We start from the raw sequence: 19,446 nt of genomic DNA, 5'->3' as shown, positions 1-19,446 counted from the left end.
GGATTGTAATCCAAAAGTTTACTTATAAATTTGACATATTCCTATTGAAACAATGTTGCTTTTCCTACCTCACACATACATATTTAAAGTAAAATAAAAAATAAATCATAGAACATGTAAATATTAGTACTGTTAAATCTCTTTCTAGAGATTGATTGACATGGAATTCTGCCTTGGTGAAAAAGAAAGTATCTGTTGGACGAAGTGGCGCATGCTTGTAATCCTAGTGGCTCAGGATGCTGAGGCAGGAGATTTGCAAGTTCAAAGCCACCCCCAGCAGTTTAGCAGGGTCCTAAGCAACTTAGTGAGTTTCTGTCTCAAAATTTAAAAAAAGGGCCAGGGATGTGCTCAGTGGTAAACTACCCCTGGGTTAAATCCCCAGTTATCTCCCCTCATACCCACAAAAAAAAAAAAAAAAAGAAAGAAAGAAAGAAAAGAAAAAAGAAAGTATCTTTTGAGCACTTACTATTTAGGAATTCTGAACTAAGGGTAGAGAGGGGGAAAGTAACCTCTGGAGAGATTCTAGAGGCATTTTTTTCTCTGTGTATTTGTATCTCCTAAATATTTATTCTTGTAATCTTTGTAGGATCCAATCTGCATAATCTTTAGTATCTAGGATATTTGATGAATACAGAAAATGCCATTCCTTGATTAAAGTGGGTTATTTGAAATTTACAGGATGAAACAAAACTGTCTAACTAGGATATATTGGGAAAGTTCTGCTTAAGGAGACAGGTGACTTTACTTTGAATTTAATCTAAATGGTTCTTCGTTACATATAAACAAAGAGATCAGGGCTTCCCTTCAACTTTTAGCAGAAACTAACCATCCTCCTCCCACTGAAAATACTTCCAGAACAGCAGGCTTGTAAACATCCTGCCCTCTGATTTTAATGACAATGTTACAGTGGATATGATGCGGCACCCTGGCCCACACCCCAGAGTAGGAGTGATATTGACTCATTGTGACTTGTGAGTATTTGGAAGAAGAAATGCCCTACTTCAAGAATTGGACAATGGCAACTTTCAGTCAAAATTGGACTATATTTCTACCTGGCAAGGAAGGAGATGGTCTTGGTCTAATTAGAATTGATTCCATCAATGCTGTTACTATTGAATTCCTACAATTCCTAGATTTTAGATGGTGTTGCCTTGTACGTAGTTTCCTAAGGGCTGCCTCAACCAAGCACCTCAGCCTGGGTTGTTTAAACAACAGAAACTTATTTTCTCACGTTCTGGCTAGAAGCCTGAGATCAAGGTGTTAGTATCATAGCTTTCTTCTGAGGCCTCTCTCAGCTTGTGGGGAGGTGGCTGCCTTATCCTTGTGTCATCTGCCCTCTGTGTATGTCTGTGTCCTAATCTCTTCTTATAAGATAACAATCATTGAATTAGGACCACACTGATGACCTCACTTTTACTGAAGCACCCCTTTAAAGGGACTATCTCCAATTATAATGTAGTCACATTCTCAGGTTCTAGGGGGTATGATTTCAACATATGAGTTTTGGAAGGACACAATTCATCCTGTAAATAGTTTGTTATGTAAGTCAGTGGTTACTTTGCTCTCCAAAAATATTCCCTAAGCTTTAACTCAATCTGCTTTATCTTTTCCTTCTCTCCACAGCCCTGCCCTGCCCCCCCCCCCCACCAAACCCTCTAGCCCCTCCGGTTTTCACAGCATTTCTAAAATATAGCATTGCTATTGGCATCAGCTGCTCCCTTTAACTGAGGTGCTGGTGTTCAAGAAGATCCTAGGTAAATGAAAACATCATTTCTCTGTGAAGCATCTTCAAAGGTCCTTCTAGAATCCACTGTCCCGTGACCTACATTCTATGTGTCTTCTTTTTTGGAATCTCTCAGGAACTCCAAGCTCTACTCTTGGATTCTGGTTTCTTGGTAAGATTACTTTTAGTCATATTTTTCCTAAATGGACCTCCTCCCTCTTTTGGTTCTTAGTCATCACAACAAAGGAAGTTACTAGAAATCCACTTGGCCCTGTCCATTTCAACCAAGCCATACTCACAGAAGAAACCTAAAGCATACCTCACCTTGCTGCCCAATTTAGCTAATTCCCAAGCAAGGCAATATGCTGTCTTGATGCCTTGTTTGCAGATCCATCTGTTCTCCACCCCAAATATACTAAACCAATGGCTTCAGAGATGTTACGTAACAGCTATTTCATCAGTTTTTTGGCTAGTGACCTCATATACTCCAGTACAATGTAGCTCCCAGAGAAAAATGTAATATATCCTAAACTGAATATGTCATCAAGTGCAAAAGGTAAAGAATGTCAATACATCAGGAACAATCAATTTGTTATTGTTTTTAAAGCAGCAACCATCAAACAAAACCCTCAACCAATGTTTTTGAAGTAAGAGTATCGGTAGACATTTCTAGATAACAATATCATAGGATTCTTAATTCATGGTACTGTTTTTTTTTTCCTGCATTTTCTTTTCTTCTAATTGAAGACCTATATTGTCAGCTATTAGGATAACTTCAGAATAAAGTACTTTAAATCCAGTTTTCTAAGTGGTATAATGATAGTTGTATAATAATAGTTTTTTTTCAATGCTATGAAATGTGGCATTCTCCTGAATGAACTTAAAACCAGCTCTGAAAACCAAATATTTTCCAATTTTTACAAGCAATTACTTCCCAATCCGCTGGCAAGCATGCCTCAGGCAGCCACCCCTATATAAATATGCAGTTAGAAAGATAAACACTCATTAAAGTCACTAGTGGTAGCATTGTTTCTCAGAGGGTTCAGCAATATTTGTTCAGTGGGTAGATAAAGAAAGAGATTAGTAGTTTCCATTGGGCCCTACTTCTTCCTAAAGCCAGTAAGGCATCTCGGTAGAAGAAAGGCAGCAAGCATTATAGGTGTGTGTTTCAGAAATGCCTTAGGATATCTTTCTACTTCAAGAGCAAACCAAGCTCCTCATTGGTTTCATGCAAAGCCACCCATTTTTTTTTTAGGGGCGACATTTTTGCTAACAATAAGTCAGACCTCCAATATAGTGAGAGCACATTTATACAAAGAATTTTGTATTTAAACATGTTAGTATAGCTTAAATATTTACTCACTAAACTGAGAATGATTCAGGTAGGCACTCTGATCTAATTTCATAGGGTTGGCAGAGATTTTAAAGCCTTCGATCTACTGGTTAATGCAAAAAGAGCCCTGGCTGGGGCTCCAATCCAGTTAGGCCAATGGCTAACCTGTGACCTTTGGTAAAGTGGCTGGGCTTTCCTTATAAAATAAAGGTGAATAGAGTCGATGGGCTTTAATATGCCTCTGCCTCTGGTAATTATGAAATTCTCTTGGGAAAAACAGACCTGATTTACCATTTTACAGGGTTTTTGTGAGGTGCAAAGAATAAAACATACCAGTTAGGAGTAGCTGTATTTACTTTCTTTTCTAGTCAGCATTTGGTGAAAGAGATGAAAGGAAAACAGTAGCAGAAAATAGTCACCCCCCTCCACTTTAAAGAAGGAAGGAAACAATTTAAGGCTCTAGAGTTATTTATGGTTCATTCAGATAAAGATTTGGTGAAGTAATTAAACATGGCTTGTGTTCGTATGTTGATTATGAGCAACTAATGTAAAATCATTGTCAAACAAAGCAATATGGTTCTCTTATCTGATTAAAATGTTCAAAACATTGACAAACTAATCTTTTTAAAAGATAAATCCAGTGTTTGGCATATGTAATGTTATTTCATTGATTGATTAATCTAAGTCCTTTCCCAGGCACTGGGGATAGAACCAAGCAGTCAAGAGTCCCTTCCTTCATAGGGCTTCCCCTGTGTGAGGCAGTGGCTTAGATTCTCAGCACCCCAGGAAACTAAATAAAGATACCGCGTGTCCATCCAAAACTAAAATTACAAAAAAAGAACTGTAATTTTGGATGAAATCTCTCGCCTTCCTCTGGTAAGGCTCCTGACATCCATGAAGTGAGAACAGGGATCCTTTGGGTCAAATGAGTTGTTCCAGGCTCAGCAGTAGCTAGGACATAGGTGGTTGGGTTTGTTTCTTGACTCAAATACACATAAAGAAAGTACCCCCGGCAGTCAGTAGGCCTCTAATTTGGGAAGCAGAGCAGTATTAACTGCAGGCCCATTTTATCTTTCCTCATTCTCAGGAAGGGTGTCCAGGCCACCATGACTTTAGGCAAATGAGGGGCATGGGAGCTTACTTTGGACACAATCCTGGACTGCTCCAGGTATGGAAACCTCCAGCCAGAAGTTTAGGATGAGTGTCACACTAGTGAGAGGAAGTAAAGAATACATAAATAAACTAGTGACACTATATCAAGTCGTAGAGGGGGTAAGTGCTATGGCAAAAATTAAAGCAGAGTAAGGAAGATAGGGAGTATCAAAAAGGAGAGTGTTGTTTTCTACGAAACCCTATTGCTGATATGGACCATTTGAGGAAAGTTAGAATGGAGCAAGAGACAAATCACAGAAATAAATGTGTGGGAGGAACCCATTCCAGGTAGAGGGGACAGCAGGTATCCCGGGAAGAGCAAGAAGGACAAAGTTTAAGAGGTAGAATAAAAGGAGTAATTTCCCCACCATCTTTTTCTAAGAAAAGTGTAGCCAAATTTACCTTCATGCTAATGTTAATTTTCATAAAGGTCAGGCAGAAATTCTTTTATTGAGGGACTGGGAGTGTAGCTCAGTGGTAGAGTGCTTGCATAGCATGCCCAAGCTCCTGGATTTGGGCCCTAGCAACACACACACACACACACACACACATACACACACACACACACACACACACAAATTCTTCATCGAACTTCTTTGGTCTGTGCCTCAGTTCTTCATTTGTAAAATGGGTATGATAATAGTATTTCATAAGGGTGTTGTAAGGACTATTTAACTTTACTAAATGTTAAGTATAATTAAGACAGTGTGTAACACAGAGTTAAACCATGATATCTAGTTATTATAACTGACAAATCATTATCATCTCTTTATTTACAGCAGTTTCAGTAACTGCATTTTTAAGGCCAATATTGTTTTTTTGTTTTTGTTTTGTTTTTTTTTTTGCACTGACCATTAATTATTAGGGGAGTTTCCTTACACATATTGTTAGGCTATTAGGTAGGGCTATGATATGGTGTGGCTCAAGCACTGATGCTTATGTCATCAAAAGTTCTACAAGAAAGTTTAAAATAATATAAAATATAATACCTTGATAATAATGGTAATATCTTAATCAAGTCATAATATCATATCCATATACTCAAGTTTTTCTTTCTTTTTACTAGTCCATCTTACTCAGTTTCCTTTCCTCGTGACAGCAAGGAATCCTTGCATGTTTGCAATGTCTTTCATATTCATTTTCAGCATGTGGACTGAATTGATTCCTTGTTTCTCAATTACAACCATCATGGAATCAAGATTAATAACCTGCTTGGTGAGTTTTGTCCACTTTGGAATCTGGAGGCTTTGTAATCATTGTGGCCTGTTGGACTCTTTGTCGTTCTTTCTAAATACTCCAGCAGTGAGGTCAAGGACAGCAGCAGTCCAGGAGCCTGGCTGCCTTTGGGTAACTCCTGCCTACCTCATTATTTCTTCCCCTTGTCCAGGCATTTGTTTATTCCTGGTTGAGGAGAAGCTGAGAGTGGATTTAAAGTTCCCTGATATATCTTCTGTGCTTAGAAGAATGCCTGACACATTGGAGGTACTCAATAAACATTTGTGGAATGAATAAAAATAGGATAAGCCTGGTGGACAGTGTTGTACCCTCCTAAACAGACTGCCATTAAAGTGAGGCTGAGAAGGATGAGCACCTGTCCATTGAGAGGCTAGACTCCCACCTCTACTGCCCATGTGGAACATGCACCATCATGATCAGCCTCTGATATCTGGGACCACCTTTACTTTAGGCATGAGGTTTATGTGGCCATTGCATTTGGTTCCATGAATTATAACCAACTTGAGCATAGCTTATAGTAAAAAAATAAATAAGTGCAACCTGGAAGATTTTTTATTCTCAGATTTACTGAATTGATTCCTTGTTTTTCAACATCAACATTTTTCAGAAAATACTTAGTAGGGCTCATTCTGTATCAGACTGAGTAATGTAGTACTGCAGAACTTCAAATCTACATAGTAAACACCACCAAATAGCCAGGTGCAGTGGCATGCACCTGTAATCCCAGCTACTTGAGGAACTGAGGCCGGAGGATGGCTTGCCTTCATAAGTTACATTGCAAGACCCTATCTTAAAACAGAACAAAACACATTACCAAATAAACTTGGCCCAGCACCATGATACCATAAGAATAATATCCTATGTACAGTATGATCGCAAATAGGATACTTAATTTTTAGAGGGGAGAAGAGAAAGGTTTCAGAGTAAAAGTGGTATTCTTTATCATGAAAGGAATGAAGAAACATAGGAATGGGCAGAGTGGTTATGTATTAATACATGCTATAAATATAAAATAGTGATACTACAACATCTGCTATATATGTTTTATTATCATCAAGTTATGCCTCTGATTTCTCATTTATCTGTTATTTCCTGCTCTCTAATGCCATAACCACAAGCTACTTTAATGGAGAAACAATGGTTAAAAAACAATCAAACATACACACACACACACACACACACACACAGCCAGTTGGTTTAAAAAATAATTCAGGGGGCTGGGATTGTACCTCAGTGGTAGAGTGCTTGCCTACATGTGAGGCACTAGGTTCGATCCTCAGCACCACATAAAAACAAAATGAAGGTATTGTGTTCATCTGCCACTAAAAATACATTTAAAAAAATAATTCTGGGCAAGTTCTTGGGACACTTTCAGAGGGTTTCGTGGCAGTATTAACACCTTATTCCTTTCTTTGCAAAGAAACTGCCAGATAGCAGATTTTTCACAGTCATTCTTTGTCAATTAATACTTTAATTTTATCGTAAAAGTGAACTACCATATTTCTCTGGAAATGTTTTCAAATATCAAATGTCCTCTTATTAATAAAGAAGAAAGAGAATATGGCAGATGTCTCATATATTTTGAAAAAGATTCAAGGGAAGGATGAGGTTGAATGACTTTTCCAAATACCCTTTACATAATTTTGCTCATTTGTCAGAGAATATTCATGGTCTGTCTGTTATGTGTCAGCATAGACAATAGGAAAAATATTCTTGGTAGAGCTATTAAGTGTAACTAATATGTACAGCACTTTATTCAGTATAAACACTGTGCTTTTTACCTTCCATATATAATGTGTGATCCAACATCTAGATAAATGCTTTAATTGTGGTTGTCCATTCTCCCCCCACTATGTTAATGAGACCCATTTATCAGCAGCATTTAATGGTAAGAAGAAGTTGCATGGTTAAATCGACATGTAATCAACTAGTATTTATTGAGCATTTCAATGTGTCCAGTTACCGTGTGTACATTAATAACTGATGTTTTCAGGTAGTTTTTTGAAAATGACAATCAGCTGAAGAAAGAAAAAGCGGGGAAGTTTTAAAGTTAGGCACAAAATGTATGTTTGTTTCAGAAGGCAAAAGGAGGGAAGAAGTAGTTCTATAAAAGAAGTTGAGGACAAGAGTCCTGAGAAGGAATTTATAGTGTCTGCCTGAGAAATGTCCAATTAAACGAGGACAGAAGACTTGCTCCCTACTGGAATGTGCAAAAGGTGATTTTCCCCTGACTCGTCCCGTTTCCCAGCTGCAGCCCCTGCGTCCCAGGACCTTGAGGACTGGGTGAGGCAGCCGCGCAGCTGACAGCCTGTGCCCCGCGAGCCAGCGGTCACCCCCACCTGCTGCCCGCTCCGGCCACGCCCCCACGGGCGCCGGCCAATGGCGGGACTCCGGGGGGCGGGCGGTGCGAGGCGGGGGCGGTGCGTCCGCGGCCAGCGCGGTCGTGGCGGTGGCTGCAGGGGCGGCGGCGGCTTGGCCGGGCGTCTGTGGGCCGTGAGTGGGGGATGGGGACGGCGAGCTCCAGCCCTCGGCGGCGGCGGCGGCGGCCGTGAGCGTTGGGCGGGCGTCCGCGTCCGGGACGCGGGATGGAGCGCCGCGGTGAGTGTGGGACGGCGGTGCTCGCTCTGGCGCCGGACCGGGTTCGGGACTGCAGAGCCGGCCGCCGGCCAGTAGCTGTCCGGGGTCCGGGCGGCCACGCGGTGGCCCGGGGCCGAGGCGGCTGCGGGCGGGGCGGGGTCCTCCGGGAGTATCGATCCCGGGCGAGGGCGCCCACGAGCGGGACGTCACGAGCGGGCGCTGTGGGAACGTTGCGGACCTCGGTGAGCAGCCGGAGCGGGGCGACGCCGCGGGAACCGCGGGCGAGACTGGCTTGCGGACTTTACTTTTCCTTCTTGGTTTTCGGGTCTTCATGTCCGTCTTTCCCAGTGGGATTTTTTTTTTTTTTTGGAAGTTTGGTGACATTTCCTGAAATTTCATTCTGACTAGTACAAAGGCTGAGGTAAAGAAACACATCCCGTGTTCCATATTTACTTTTTCTTAACACACTTCACCTCTTCTAGGCCTTGGTTGTTTACTACTTTGGGTGGGGAGGGGGGCCTAAAGGTGCAGGAACACTCTCCTTCCCTTTCTTTCTGAGTGCCCCCTCTGATGCATCTCTATCGTACCCCTTTTTTGCCCTTCCCTTGTTACTGTCCCTTCTGTTTCTATTCACCTTTTCCCAACCATGGCCCTAGGGCAAGTCGTGTGCTTTGCAAAATTGGAATTGATAAGCTGGGAGATTGCAGCTACTACAGGGAGAGCACGTCCCTTTGAGTTTGTTGCCCTGGTTGTCTTCAAGACCCCGTCCGTGATCAAAAATCTGGTATTCCAGAGGCTGTCTGGGTTCTGTGGAAACCAAGTGGACCAGGACTCTCCTTGTCTTGGAGCCAGATTTATCTCATTTTTTCACTACTACTTCTCCCAGCATGGGATTCTACTCTGAGTTGTTTGGATCTTTGACATCCACTGAGTTCTTTGGATCTTCTGGAGGAAGGGAGGAGCATTAGGTGATTTGTGAATGTTCCAAGACCATTTCAAAACAGCAGAGAGCTTTTTGTTCTATAGCTATCTTTTCCTCTTTGGATTAACTTCACCTCTTTATTGACTTTGGGAGTAGAGGTCTCTTCATGAAAAAGAATTCAAAATTAGATGGAAGGTGAGTATTAAGGATGAGTAAATAAATCACAGCACATTATAGATGTATATCTTAGCGATTTAGATCCTTTTTTTCCCCCCAGTGATTTCTTTAGGCACTTTGCCAGAAATGCCTACTTAGAAATGCTTCCTTATTGTAAGAACTGTGCAAGTGAGGAACTGTGACACTTAAGCCTCATTAGGTTTACAATACATATAGCTCTGGTCTCATGATTTTGATAAGACTTTTTAAGAGTGAATTTGAAGAAAGCAAGATAAGCCCAGGTAGAAAAGTTTCAGTCCTCAAGTTGGCAGGATACCGAACTTTGGCTGAGATGAAGAAATCACTATTCAGTGAATGTATGGTCACTCCAGCTCCCTCCACCTCCCTAAAATAGAACAACCATGTCAGTTATCAGCACCTTCACCTCCCAGCTGTGAAAGCCCTTGACCTAGGAATGTGGGCTTTTACAAGAGTTCTTGGTCCCAGTGGGTTAGTACTACCATAGAGATTATTCCCAGGAGGTATCCTGGAAGGATTTTGCTTCCTGTCCATGGTAATTTTTTCAGCATTCACTCTGAAAATTTAGCAGGATTTCACTTTATGCTAGACAGAGTCCCTGAGGAACCTTTCCGTTTATTGAGTGGCAGTATACAATAACCAAAAACTAGAGCCCAAGGCATAATGTGGGTTACCTGATAGAAGTATGAGCAATCCCCTATGGAAAAGTACAGGGATGATTATTTTCATTGGAGGGGATGAAAAGGCATTTTGAAAGAAATGATGTTTTTATGTGAGCTTGAAGGTAAAGAGTAACTTTAATAAGCACAGAAGGTAAGGGGTCCTTCCTGTGCAGAATTGCTGATTATCTCTAATGTATACCAGGATGTCATTGATCCAGCTTAGATGTTTCTGCTTTGAAGCATTGAGGGTTATTTTGTTTGCCATTTACTTTAATTTTGTATTCACTTCCAGCATGAACCACACATATAAAGACGTATTTATGTGTGTAACAAAACAAGGGGGTTTAAGAAGGTTAGGAGCACATTCTGGTCTTTTTTTTTTTTTTGGAAGGTGGTATGCGCTTTAATATTGTCTTTAATAATATTATTATGGTTGTAAGTAAATGAGCCACCCTGTTCATAGAGCAGATATTCTGCAATAATACCTCGCTAGATAAGAATTTTATTTTTCTTGAAGAATGTTTCAGGTTGTGTTGTTGAGAAAGTTTTCAAGTGTCACAGTCTTCCTTTTTATATTTTATTTTTTGTGGTGCTGTAGGTTGAACCAGGGCTTTAAGCATGCTAGGCAAGCACTCTACCACTGAACTACACTCCCAGCCCCTACAGTCTTCCTTTTAAAGGAAGAGGTGGGAGCTAATTAACATGTTTTTAGAAGTATTAGGGAAGGGTAAGCCATGGCTGGGAGCTGATGATGGTGACCACAGTAAAAGCAAACTGATAGCATGTACCACACCAATTGCTTGCTTTTTTTTTTTTTGCCTCCTTTAGTTGTCGCAACAGATCCTTGTTTTTTTTTTTTTACTCATTTCTCACATAGGCAAATTAAAGTTAAAAACCAGCACAAGCACACTGACTAGTAATTGTCAAGAGTGAAGAACTAAACCCAAGTGCCTTTGTTGCAGAATGTGTGCTCTTGATGGCTTAAGTCTGTGGACTTGCCTCTGTCCCTGCCCCGCTCCTGCCAACCCTGATTGTAATTCTTACTCCACTTGGGCTCTCATCACTCCCCTTGAGGTGTTTTAGGATTTCAGTGGTGTGTTTTTCTCCTCACCTCTGTCTTTTGAATTTATAAGGGGTGTTTTGTTTGCGGGCTCCTCAAGCTCAGTGGTTTTGTCTCAATTCTATTTTGGTTGGGTTTTGAGGTTTGATGGCTTCAATTTAATTTTTTTTTTCTTTGAAGGGATGAGGTCAAGTCTGAGATGGTTCAAGGTTGAACCCTAATGCCTGATGAACCCGTGCCTTTGTTTATTTGTTCACATTCTTTCTCAGGAGGGAATTTGCTTCTTACCTTTTCAGAGGACAGTATTTTACCTGCAAAAGGCAAGAGCTAAGCTCTCCTTCCCTTCTGTCTCCATGACTGTCTCTTGTCTGTCATGTGTCTTTTGTCTGTTGTTACTAGGCCTTTGGGGAGGGGCTGGAGTGGTGGTGGTGATGGTGGTTCTTTCTCTTTCCTTCTGTATTTAAGTCCAGGATGGGGAACGTGCTCTTTGCCATTGGGTAGTTTTGGCTGGTCTGAGACAAGCCTTGCCTGCCAGGAATGCTAGACATTTTGGAGGCGTGGGAGGCTGGGCAGCTTCCTCTTTTTCAAGCATGCTGGGTTCAAACTGTACAGGAATGAAGTGTATGTGTGTTGTACGCCTTCCTTTGGAAATGGTTTACATGTTATTGATAAAACACTGCCTGTTCTTTTTTTTTTGGGGGGGGGTTGTTGTTTTGCTATGTTACTGGAAATTTAACCCAGGAGCACTTTACCACTGAGCTCCAGCCTTTTTTATTTTTTTAATTTGCTGAATTGCTGGGGCTATCTTGGAGGTTGCCATCTTCCTGCTTCATCCTCTCAAGTAGCTGGAATTGCAGGTGTGTGTGTGCCACTGCACTAGACTTAGGAGTGCGTTTAAAAATGTAATTAAAGACCTTCAGAACTCTTCTGATTTTTTTTTAGCATCTTTAAATAGATTCTTACCATATCAGAAATTGTGCTAAAATAGCATATTTCTGAAACATCTGCAGTTTTTCCTGTAGTGGAAATAGTAAGAATGGGTCCTATTAATTACAGATACTTGAAAACGATTCATTTCACATTTCAAGTAGTCCAGTGCCTAAAATAAAATACTTCTATAATGTGCATTTTTGGGGTTGTATGTGCATGGAATAGGGGATATTGATTGACACAGGTTACTGAAGTGTTGGAAAAGCCACTTGACCGACAGCAAGTTTGTATATAACTTTCCTTCTTCCTTTCTTTCATTGCCCCCCACCCACTTTCAGTGCTTGGGATCAACCCAGGGCCTGCCACATGCTAGGCAAGCACTTTGCCACTGAGCTACTCCCACCCTGTGTCCATGTTTCTAATTTATATTACTTAGAATTTAGAATAAATTTTCTGCTTGCTACAAAATTCTATGATAAGTGGGTAATGTATGTTTTTAATGTCTATGGTTCAGAGTTGGAAGAAATGTTATAAGAATTAGAGTTCAACTATCTGTTTACACAGTTCAAACTTCACTTGGAAAGCTTTTAGTAGGTTTTCATGAAGTCAGTTAAATCTCTGGAATTGCTTCTTGCTCACAATCTACAGATGTAGTGAAGTCACATTTATTACTCAAGTGTGTTGAAAAACAATAAAACACTGCAAGTAATGATGACTAACAGTTATTGAGTCTTCATGATGAACCAGGTGCTATGCTAAGTACTTTTCATGCATTAGCACCCAACTTAATTAAATTACTAGCTGCAATCTGTTATTAACTACATTTTATGTCACCTCTTACTAGAAATATCCATTTTGTTATGTAGGAAAATGAAAAGTGCCTTATTAGTAGTATATTAATGATCATGGAAAAGTGTATATTGTCTAAACTTTATTTGTCATAGTTCAGTTATTAAAACTTGGCTTATATTTGTATTCTAAACATTTTTTCAGTTGTAATATTAATGTTTCCCTTTTCCAGTTTTAAATGTGAAAAGTAGTAGAAACACAGAATTAGAACATTAATCATAATATTGGCTAGAGGTAGAATATAATCCTTTTTAGTGCCCCTTGTGTGAGTGGGAGGGGGAGAGAGAAAACAGATTTCTCTGTCTTGTATAAACATTTTCAAATATGTGTGTATATATTATATATATATATATATATATTTTTTTTTTATTACAACTTTGGGTTACTGATTTGACATAGTTACTTAAGTACATTCTTTTTACTCAGGAGAAATGTTTTATTTGAAACTTGTGATATATCTTTAATTTTTATAAACATGTTTATCAATAACAGTGACCAGTTGTCTAATTTACTAAATTTAAAAGCTGCCAGAGGTAAACAATGACTTTAAGTAAACTGCAAAAGTGATAAGACTTGTTGGGCTAATAGCTCTTCAGTTAGTGATTTGTACAAGAGCTGCCCAAACAAGGCACTTGAATTTTTTTGTTTTGTTTATTTCTGTTGATGGCAAAAGCTAGGTGTAATTATACTACTAAAAAATCATCCTAGGTTCATTTTAGAAATTACACATTTAAGAATTAATATTAGATAGACTTGAAACTAGTTGAAGTGTAAAATTCTATTCTTAAATAATTTGGAATTAACAAAAGAATATTGGATAAAGGAACTTAAAAAGCTATAATTAGAAGAAACAGAATAGAAATATAACTTTTATTTCAATTTTATGTAATTTTGCCTTTACTCAGCTTCATGTCCTTTTTTAAAAAAGAGATAATTTTTTTTTGAAAAAAAATTTCTCTTTGAAATATTGCAAAAACCTAGAGTTATTTTGGTGTCTGTAAAAGTCAGTTGTAACTTTATTAATTTATATCCATTGTTTCTGCAAATGCATTATTCATTCTGCAAATAGTTTGAGTAGTTTATCCTTTCTCTTGTAAAGCACTGCTGTGAACAGAGAACAAATGATTAACAACCAAGACAAGGTCTTAATTTCCTTAAGATTCTAGTCTAAATGGTAAGATCTGAATTATCTATTTGGACTGTGGTAAATGCAGTGATGAACAGTGTAGGATGCTCTAGATCATCTCTAGGGGGTTCTGTTCTAGTTTGATGATGGTGATTATGGGGCCATGGGAGTAGTACAGGAAAGTTTCTCTGAGGAAGTGATCTTTGGGTAAGATCAGAGTGAGTGAGTGAAGGAAAAGAAGGAATATTGCAGGCAAATGGATCTGCATGTAGACTGGACCCTGATGTGAACAGTAGGTATTTTTTAAGCTATAATGTCATGACCCCCGTTACATGTATAAAGACAATTTAGTGAGTTGTAACCAGCATTTATAAAATAAAATGGAATAGAATGAAAAAAATCTGAGTATATCTCATAGATCCTTAGCTAGAATCTGTTTTATGAAAGACAAATAGATCTGACACATACCACACACCAACATTACATACTAATGTATCTATACTGGTCATGATGTTTCATACTGTGGGTGAAAGTAAACAAATACTGTTAGAAGAAGGAAAAGGAGATGTTTATGGCAGGAGTGTTGAGAGCCAGGAGTGTGACTTCAGATAACATTGCAGGACCAGGCAAGAACCACCATGTCTCACTTTGAGCCTCACAGAGTACGACATTTTTTCACTTGTCCTTTGGAAGGTTTGAGCAGAGAAATGATACCATGAGATTTATGTTTGAAAAGTTTACTCGCTACATTTATAATGGGACAAGAATGGTTGTGGAACGATCATTAGGAAATTAGTGCAGTAGCTCAGACAAGAAATGACAATTCACTAGTGTGGGAGAGGCAGAAATAGAACGGGGTAGACTAGAGAACTGTAATCCCAGGGAGAAACCAAATCTGTGGAATTGGGCATGGTATACATGGTATAATAGTACATGGTACAGTAATGTATTTTAACAAATGATGAAAACATTACATAAAACTTTGTACTGTGAATTCATTTTGGAAGTATCCAAATATTTAAGACAAAATATTTGAAAAATCTTTTAATGATCATGCTTGGGCTAATTCCTCAAGTTGTTTCCTTTTTGATTTCAAGAAATTTAAAATAGTTGGGGATTTTATTCTGGAAAGTTAAAATAAGGATGAAGAAGAAATTCCTCAAGATTCTCTTGGGTCCCAGTGGGCTAGGATTAGATGTTTTAACACAAAAATTTCTAAATTTTGTGATGCCTTTTAATCTTCTCACAAACCTGAGTATGAATTGTATAAGTCACACATCTGGAAAACACAAGAGCCAAGATTCAAATCTGTTTTTTTTTTTTTTATAATTCTAAACATTGCCTTTTCACTATTCCATCGTTAAATTACCAGAAATATTTCTCTGATAACATGACATTTATTTGTACAGTCAGGATACATCAGATTAGGGGACATCCTTAGAACTTGTTTTCAACAAAAAATGTTCTTCATGAAACTTAATAACCCAGAATGTCAGCGTGTATGTGTACATGTATATATATATATATATATATATATATATATATATATATATCACTAGAAAAAATAACTGTAATTAAACTATTTTTATGTGCTCAATGGATACTTGCATACGACTGTCTTATTTAATTCTGTAAAATAAGCTTCTGAGGTAGGTGTTGTCAGGATGTTTTTCTGATTTTATAAATAAGCATACTAAAGTGAAGAGATGATTAACAGCTTCTAAGGGCATATAGTAAATAATGGAAGAGGATTTTAAAAACATTTCTTTTTTCAGAGTCCATATTTCATCTTTATTTTTGAAGGTGATATTATAGAGGGAAGATGTGACCTACTAAGTGATATTTCAGAACAATTTTTACAATTAAAAATATTATGTACCTTAGGAATTAAGAGGAAGTTAAAGCAGATCTAGATTTAACTCAAGAGTTCATCATTTATCAGTTGAGAGCATAGACATATTTTTAAACCTCTAAACCTCAGGTTCCTCACTTGTGAAATGAAAAGAATGATAGTTTGCATATTGGGCATTGTCAGGTTATGGACACTTAATGAATGGAAGCTATTATTCATAGTACAGAGTTTTATTCATTTGTTTTTAAAATTGAAAACAGGAGACTAAGGTGGACTGTGGGCAATTTGTGAAACTCTAATATGTTTTCTTGGCTGATGTAGTATTTGTGTTTCTCTCTCTCTCTTTTTTTTTTTTCTTGCCCCCTTAAGGATTTCAGTTTTTCTGATTGTTAAATGAGAGGATGCTTGCTCACAAACAGAAAAAGGCAAAGAAAAAACGTGTTTGGGCATCAGGCCAACTCTCTACTGATGTTACAACTTCTGAAATGGGGCTCAAGTCCATAAGTTCCAACTCCAGTTTTGATCCGGACTACATCAAGGAGTTGGTGAATGATATCAGGAAGTTCTCCCATGTGTTAATATATTTGAAAGAAGCTATTTTTTCAGGTTTGTCAACTGTTTTCTCTTAGCATTCTTACTGCCAGCCACCCTACAGATAAGTGTGTACACAATGGTAGAATCAGGTTATTATTCTGCTTTAGTTATTTTAATCATACCTCTAAATGTTTGATGTTTACAATGTAAATGAACCATTTTCTAGCCAAATAATTGTGCAGTTGGGGAATGATATTGGCCAAACTATATTGTTATGTGCATGTATGGATATGTAACTACAAATCCCACCACTATGTACAAATGTAATGCACCAATAAGAATAATGAGGAAAAAATGAACAGAAGTAAAAGAAAATTTGAAAAATAAACAGTGATGCAGTATATAATAATTTTGGTAAGGGTGGGGAAACAAGAGTACCAAAAAGGAAAAATAAGTCTTTGGTTTCTCTCAATTTGGTCCAGGATAATTTGAGACCATTGGAATCTAAACCTTCTTGTTAAAGACAGTACAGCACATTGATTGGTCTTTAATAAGCAAACTAATGTTTACAATGTAGATTTTTGATGCTTTGGCCTTAATTCAGCTTTCCACATTGTTGGCAACTTTTAAATGACTGTATTTGAATGAATTTTCTTCCCCAATATTCAAACTTAATTTTGTTTTGCTGATTTGTAATCTCTTCTTAGATTAAGGGATAATCACAGAATTTGTCTATTTAGAAATAAAGAATTATATGTCCCTGACTTCATCTTAGTACCTAAGTCTTCTTTTAGTGTTTATTTAATATCCAAATTTGATGTCAGTGATAATTAATAGTTGAGACAGTTCCTGTTCTTTTGTGATAAGTAGCAGTTCATTTTCATGTTCATTATGTTATGTTATAGAAAGTGAAGATTACACTTCACTTTTATTGTATTTATATGACACTTCCTGGTCCTTCATAGAAATGTGTGAGATTTCAACAAATCATTTATGTTAAACGGTTATTTTCTGATATGCATTTTGACAACCAGAATCTAAAACCACATCTCATGCTTATACTAAATTTAAGAGTATATTTCTAATCTAATTATAATGTTCAAGTTGAAGTTCCCCAAATAACTGAACTAGAACTGAAGCCTCCAAAAAAATAAAAAATTATTTTTTTTTGGCATTGAGGCTTGAGCTCAGGGCCTCATGCATGCAAGGCAAGTACTCTACCACTGAACAACCTCCCCAGTCCCAAAGTCTCAGAATTTTAGTTTTTGAATTTTCCTTAAAGCAACAGTCATATATCATTCTTTTGAGATTATGTTAAACATACATATATGTATATATATGGTTTTTATATTGTTTTTTTTTTTCCGGAGTACCAGAGATTGAATCCAGGGGCACTGAACCACTGAGTCACATTTCCAGTCCCCCCTCCCCCATTTTTCTCTTATTATTTATTTTGAGATAGGGTCTCACTAAGTTTCTTAGGGCCTCACTAAATTGCCTCACTAAACTTTGAACTTGAGATCCTCTTGCCAGGGCTCCGTGGGGATTACAGGCATGTCTTTGCACCTGGCTCCAGAGTATGTAAATATTATTAGAAAGAAGTTGAAGTTGCTCACACTCCTATTAATTTCAATAGGTTGATTTTGAAGTCTAAAATGGATGATTAAATTGTGGTAAAGGTAACTTTTTATGGAAAAATATCCTAAATATATTAAGGATTATACTAGTAACAAATTCCTTATTGAAATGATACATCTGCCATTTATTTTAAAGATCATAGTTTTGTAATAAAGATTTGTTCTTAACTGGATTATTTATTTAAAATTTATTTTTAAGTTTGTAAACAGTAAATTTTATTCTCTTTGTCGTACAGTTCGTTAGTGGGTTAATTTTTAAGGTGAAATTTAAAATGATATATTTACTGACAAATCATTTACCTCAATTTAGGGTAAAACATGATGTTATCTAATGTATTGGAAGTACATTTTTAATAATATAAATAAGATTTTTAGTTAGGATTTCTGTTTGTTGTTTATTTTCCTTAGGAGTTTTATACCCTTTAAAATCCTCATTTTACATAGATACGCCTTGTTTAACATATTTTAAATGATGGTAATTTAAAATAAAATGAACCACTCCTTATTGGCAAAAAAATATTATGAGTTTTAATTTATGAGTAGACAATTCAGAGAATAGGAAAGAAGAAGATTGGAATCCAATCCTCATGAAAAAAGAGAAAAATAGTAATAAGATACAGAAGGAGACTACCTCTTCAGATAAAAGGATATATAGGGAAACAAATTTATTCATTGAAGTTTAAGTTTAAAAATTTGTATGGACATTATCCTTTTAATAATAAGCATACCAGTACTTTAACTTAAATAACAGATGTGTCACTAATAATTGAAAAGCTTATAAATTAATTTTTTAAAAATTATTTTTTAGTTATAGGTAGACACAATATTTTATATTTATGTGGTGCTGAGGATTGAGCCCAGTGCCTTATGCATGCTGGGCAAGCGCTCCACCTCTGAGCCACAGCCCCAGCCCATAAATTAATTTTTAAAAACCTATAAAAACACTTTTTTGATAACCCACTCTCATACTGGTAAGATTGATTTTAATGCTTGTTTTTTCAGGCATTTTGAAAGATACATGTATCCCCTGTCAATATGAATTTTGAATTTAATAAGAATTTGTTTTATCTGTCTTTGGAAGATTATTATCCAAATCTGAAAATTACTATTTAGTTAATTTGAGTAGCTGGAACCTTTTTGTTTTGTTTTCCTAAAGCAAGGAAGTATATATAAATATATAAATGAATCTCATTATAAAAGATGAGGAGAATGCTTTATAATAATATGCTTGTGTTTAAGCCTGAGTGTGATTTTCAGCTTCTTGGAGTATCAGAATAAATAAATAAATAAATAAATAAATAAATAAATAAATAAATATTCTTATTTACTTAATAGAGTTATTATAAGGATCACATATAGTCTTCAAGCAAGCAGTTAAAATGTTTAAAATGCTATAACTCTTTTAGGTCGTATTATTACCTATATTTCTATAGACTTGAAACATGTGAATTGAGAACTATTCCTGGACTTCTGTAGTTACCACTACAGCAATAAATGGTGGCCAGACAGCAAAGAGCTGTTTTACTGTTCTTTATTGAAGTGAAGGAACCTTGTCAGTATTTTGCCAGCAACTTTGCCAATACTTTGTCTTTTGCCTTCAGATTTCTGGCATTGTTTATTACCTTTTAATTCATATCTGTCAGCTGCTAAAGAATTGA

The 19,446-nt window shown here is 37.2% G+C and overlaps 1 protein-coding gene across 2 annotated transcripts in view; it reads left to right on the top strand.

The window, feature by feature from the left end:
* Positions 1-7,896: 7,896 nt before the first annotated feature.
* Arhgap29 (Rho GTPase activating protein 29) overlaps positions 7,897-19,446 on the top strand; it is a 60,264-nt gene continuing 48,714 nt past the window's right edge. The window contains exons 1-2 of one of the 2 annotated variants that reach the window (XM_026409622.2): positions 7,897-8,042; positions 15,987-16,223. In XM_026409622.2, coding sequence (XP_026265407.2) covers positions 16,019-16,223 — 205 coding nt within the window. In that variant the 5' untranslated portion in view covers positions 7,897-8,042; positions 15,987-16,018. Of the gene's footprint in view, positions 8,043-8,198; positions 8,264-15,986; positions 16,224-19,446 lie in introns of those variants that run through there. The other variant, XM_026409623.2, reaches the window with a different exon arrangement.

This window comes from Urocitellus parryii, chromosome 11, assembly GCF_045843805.1.
Source record: "Urocitellus parryii isolate mUroPar1 chromosome 11, mUroPar1.hap1, whole genome shotgun sequence".
Classification (NCBI taxonomy): domain Eukaryota; kingdom Metazoa; phylum Chordata; class Mammalia; order Rodentia; family Sciuridae; genus Urocitellus; species Urocitellus parryii.
This window is presented reverse-complemented; position numbering and strand designations above follow the sequence as displayed.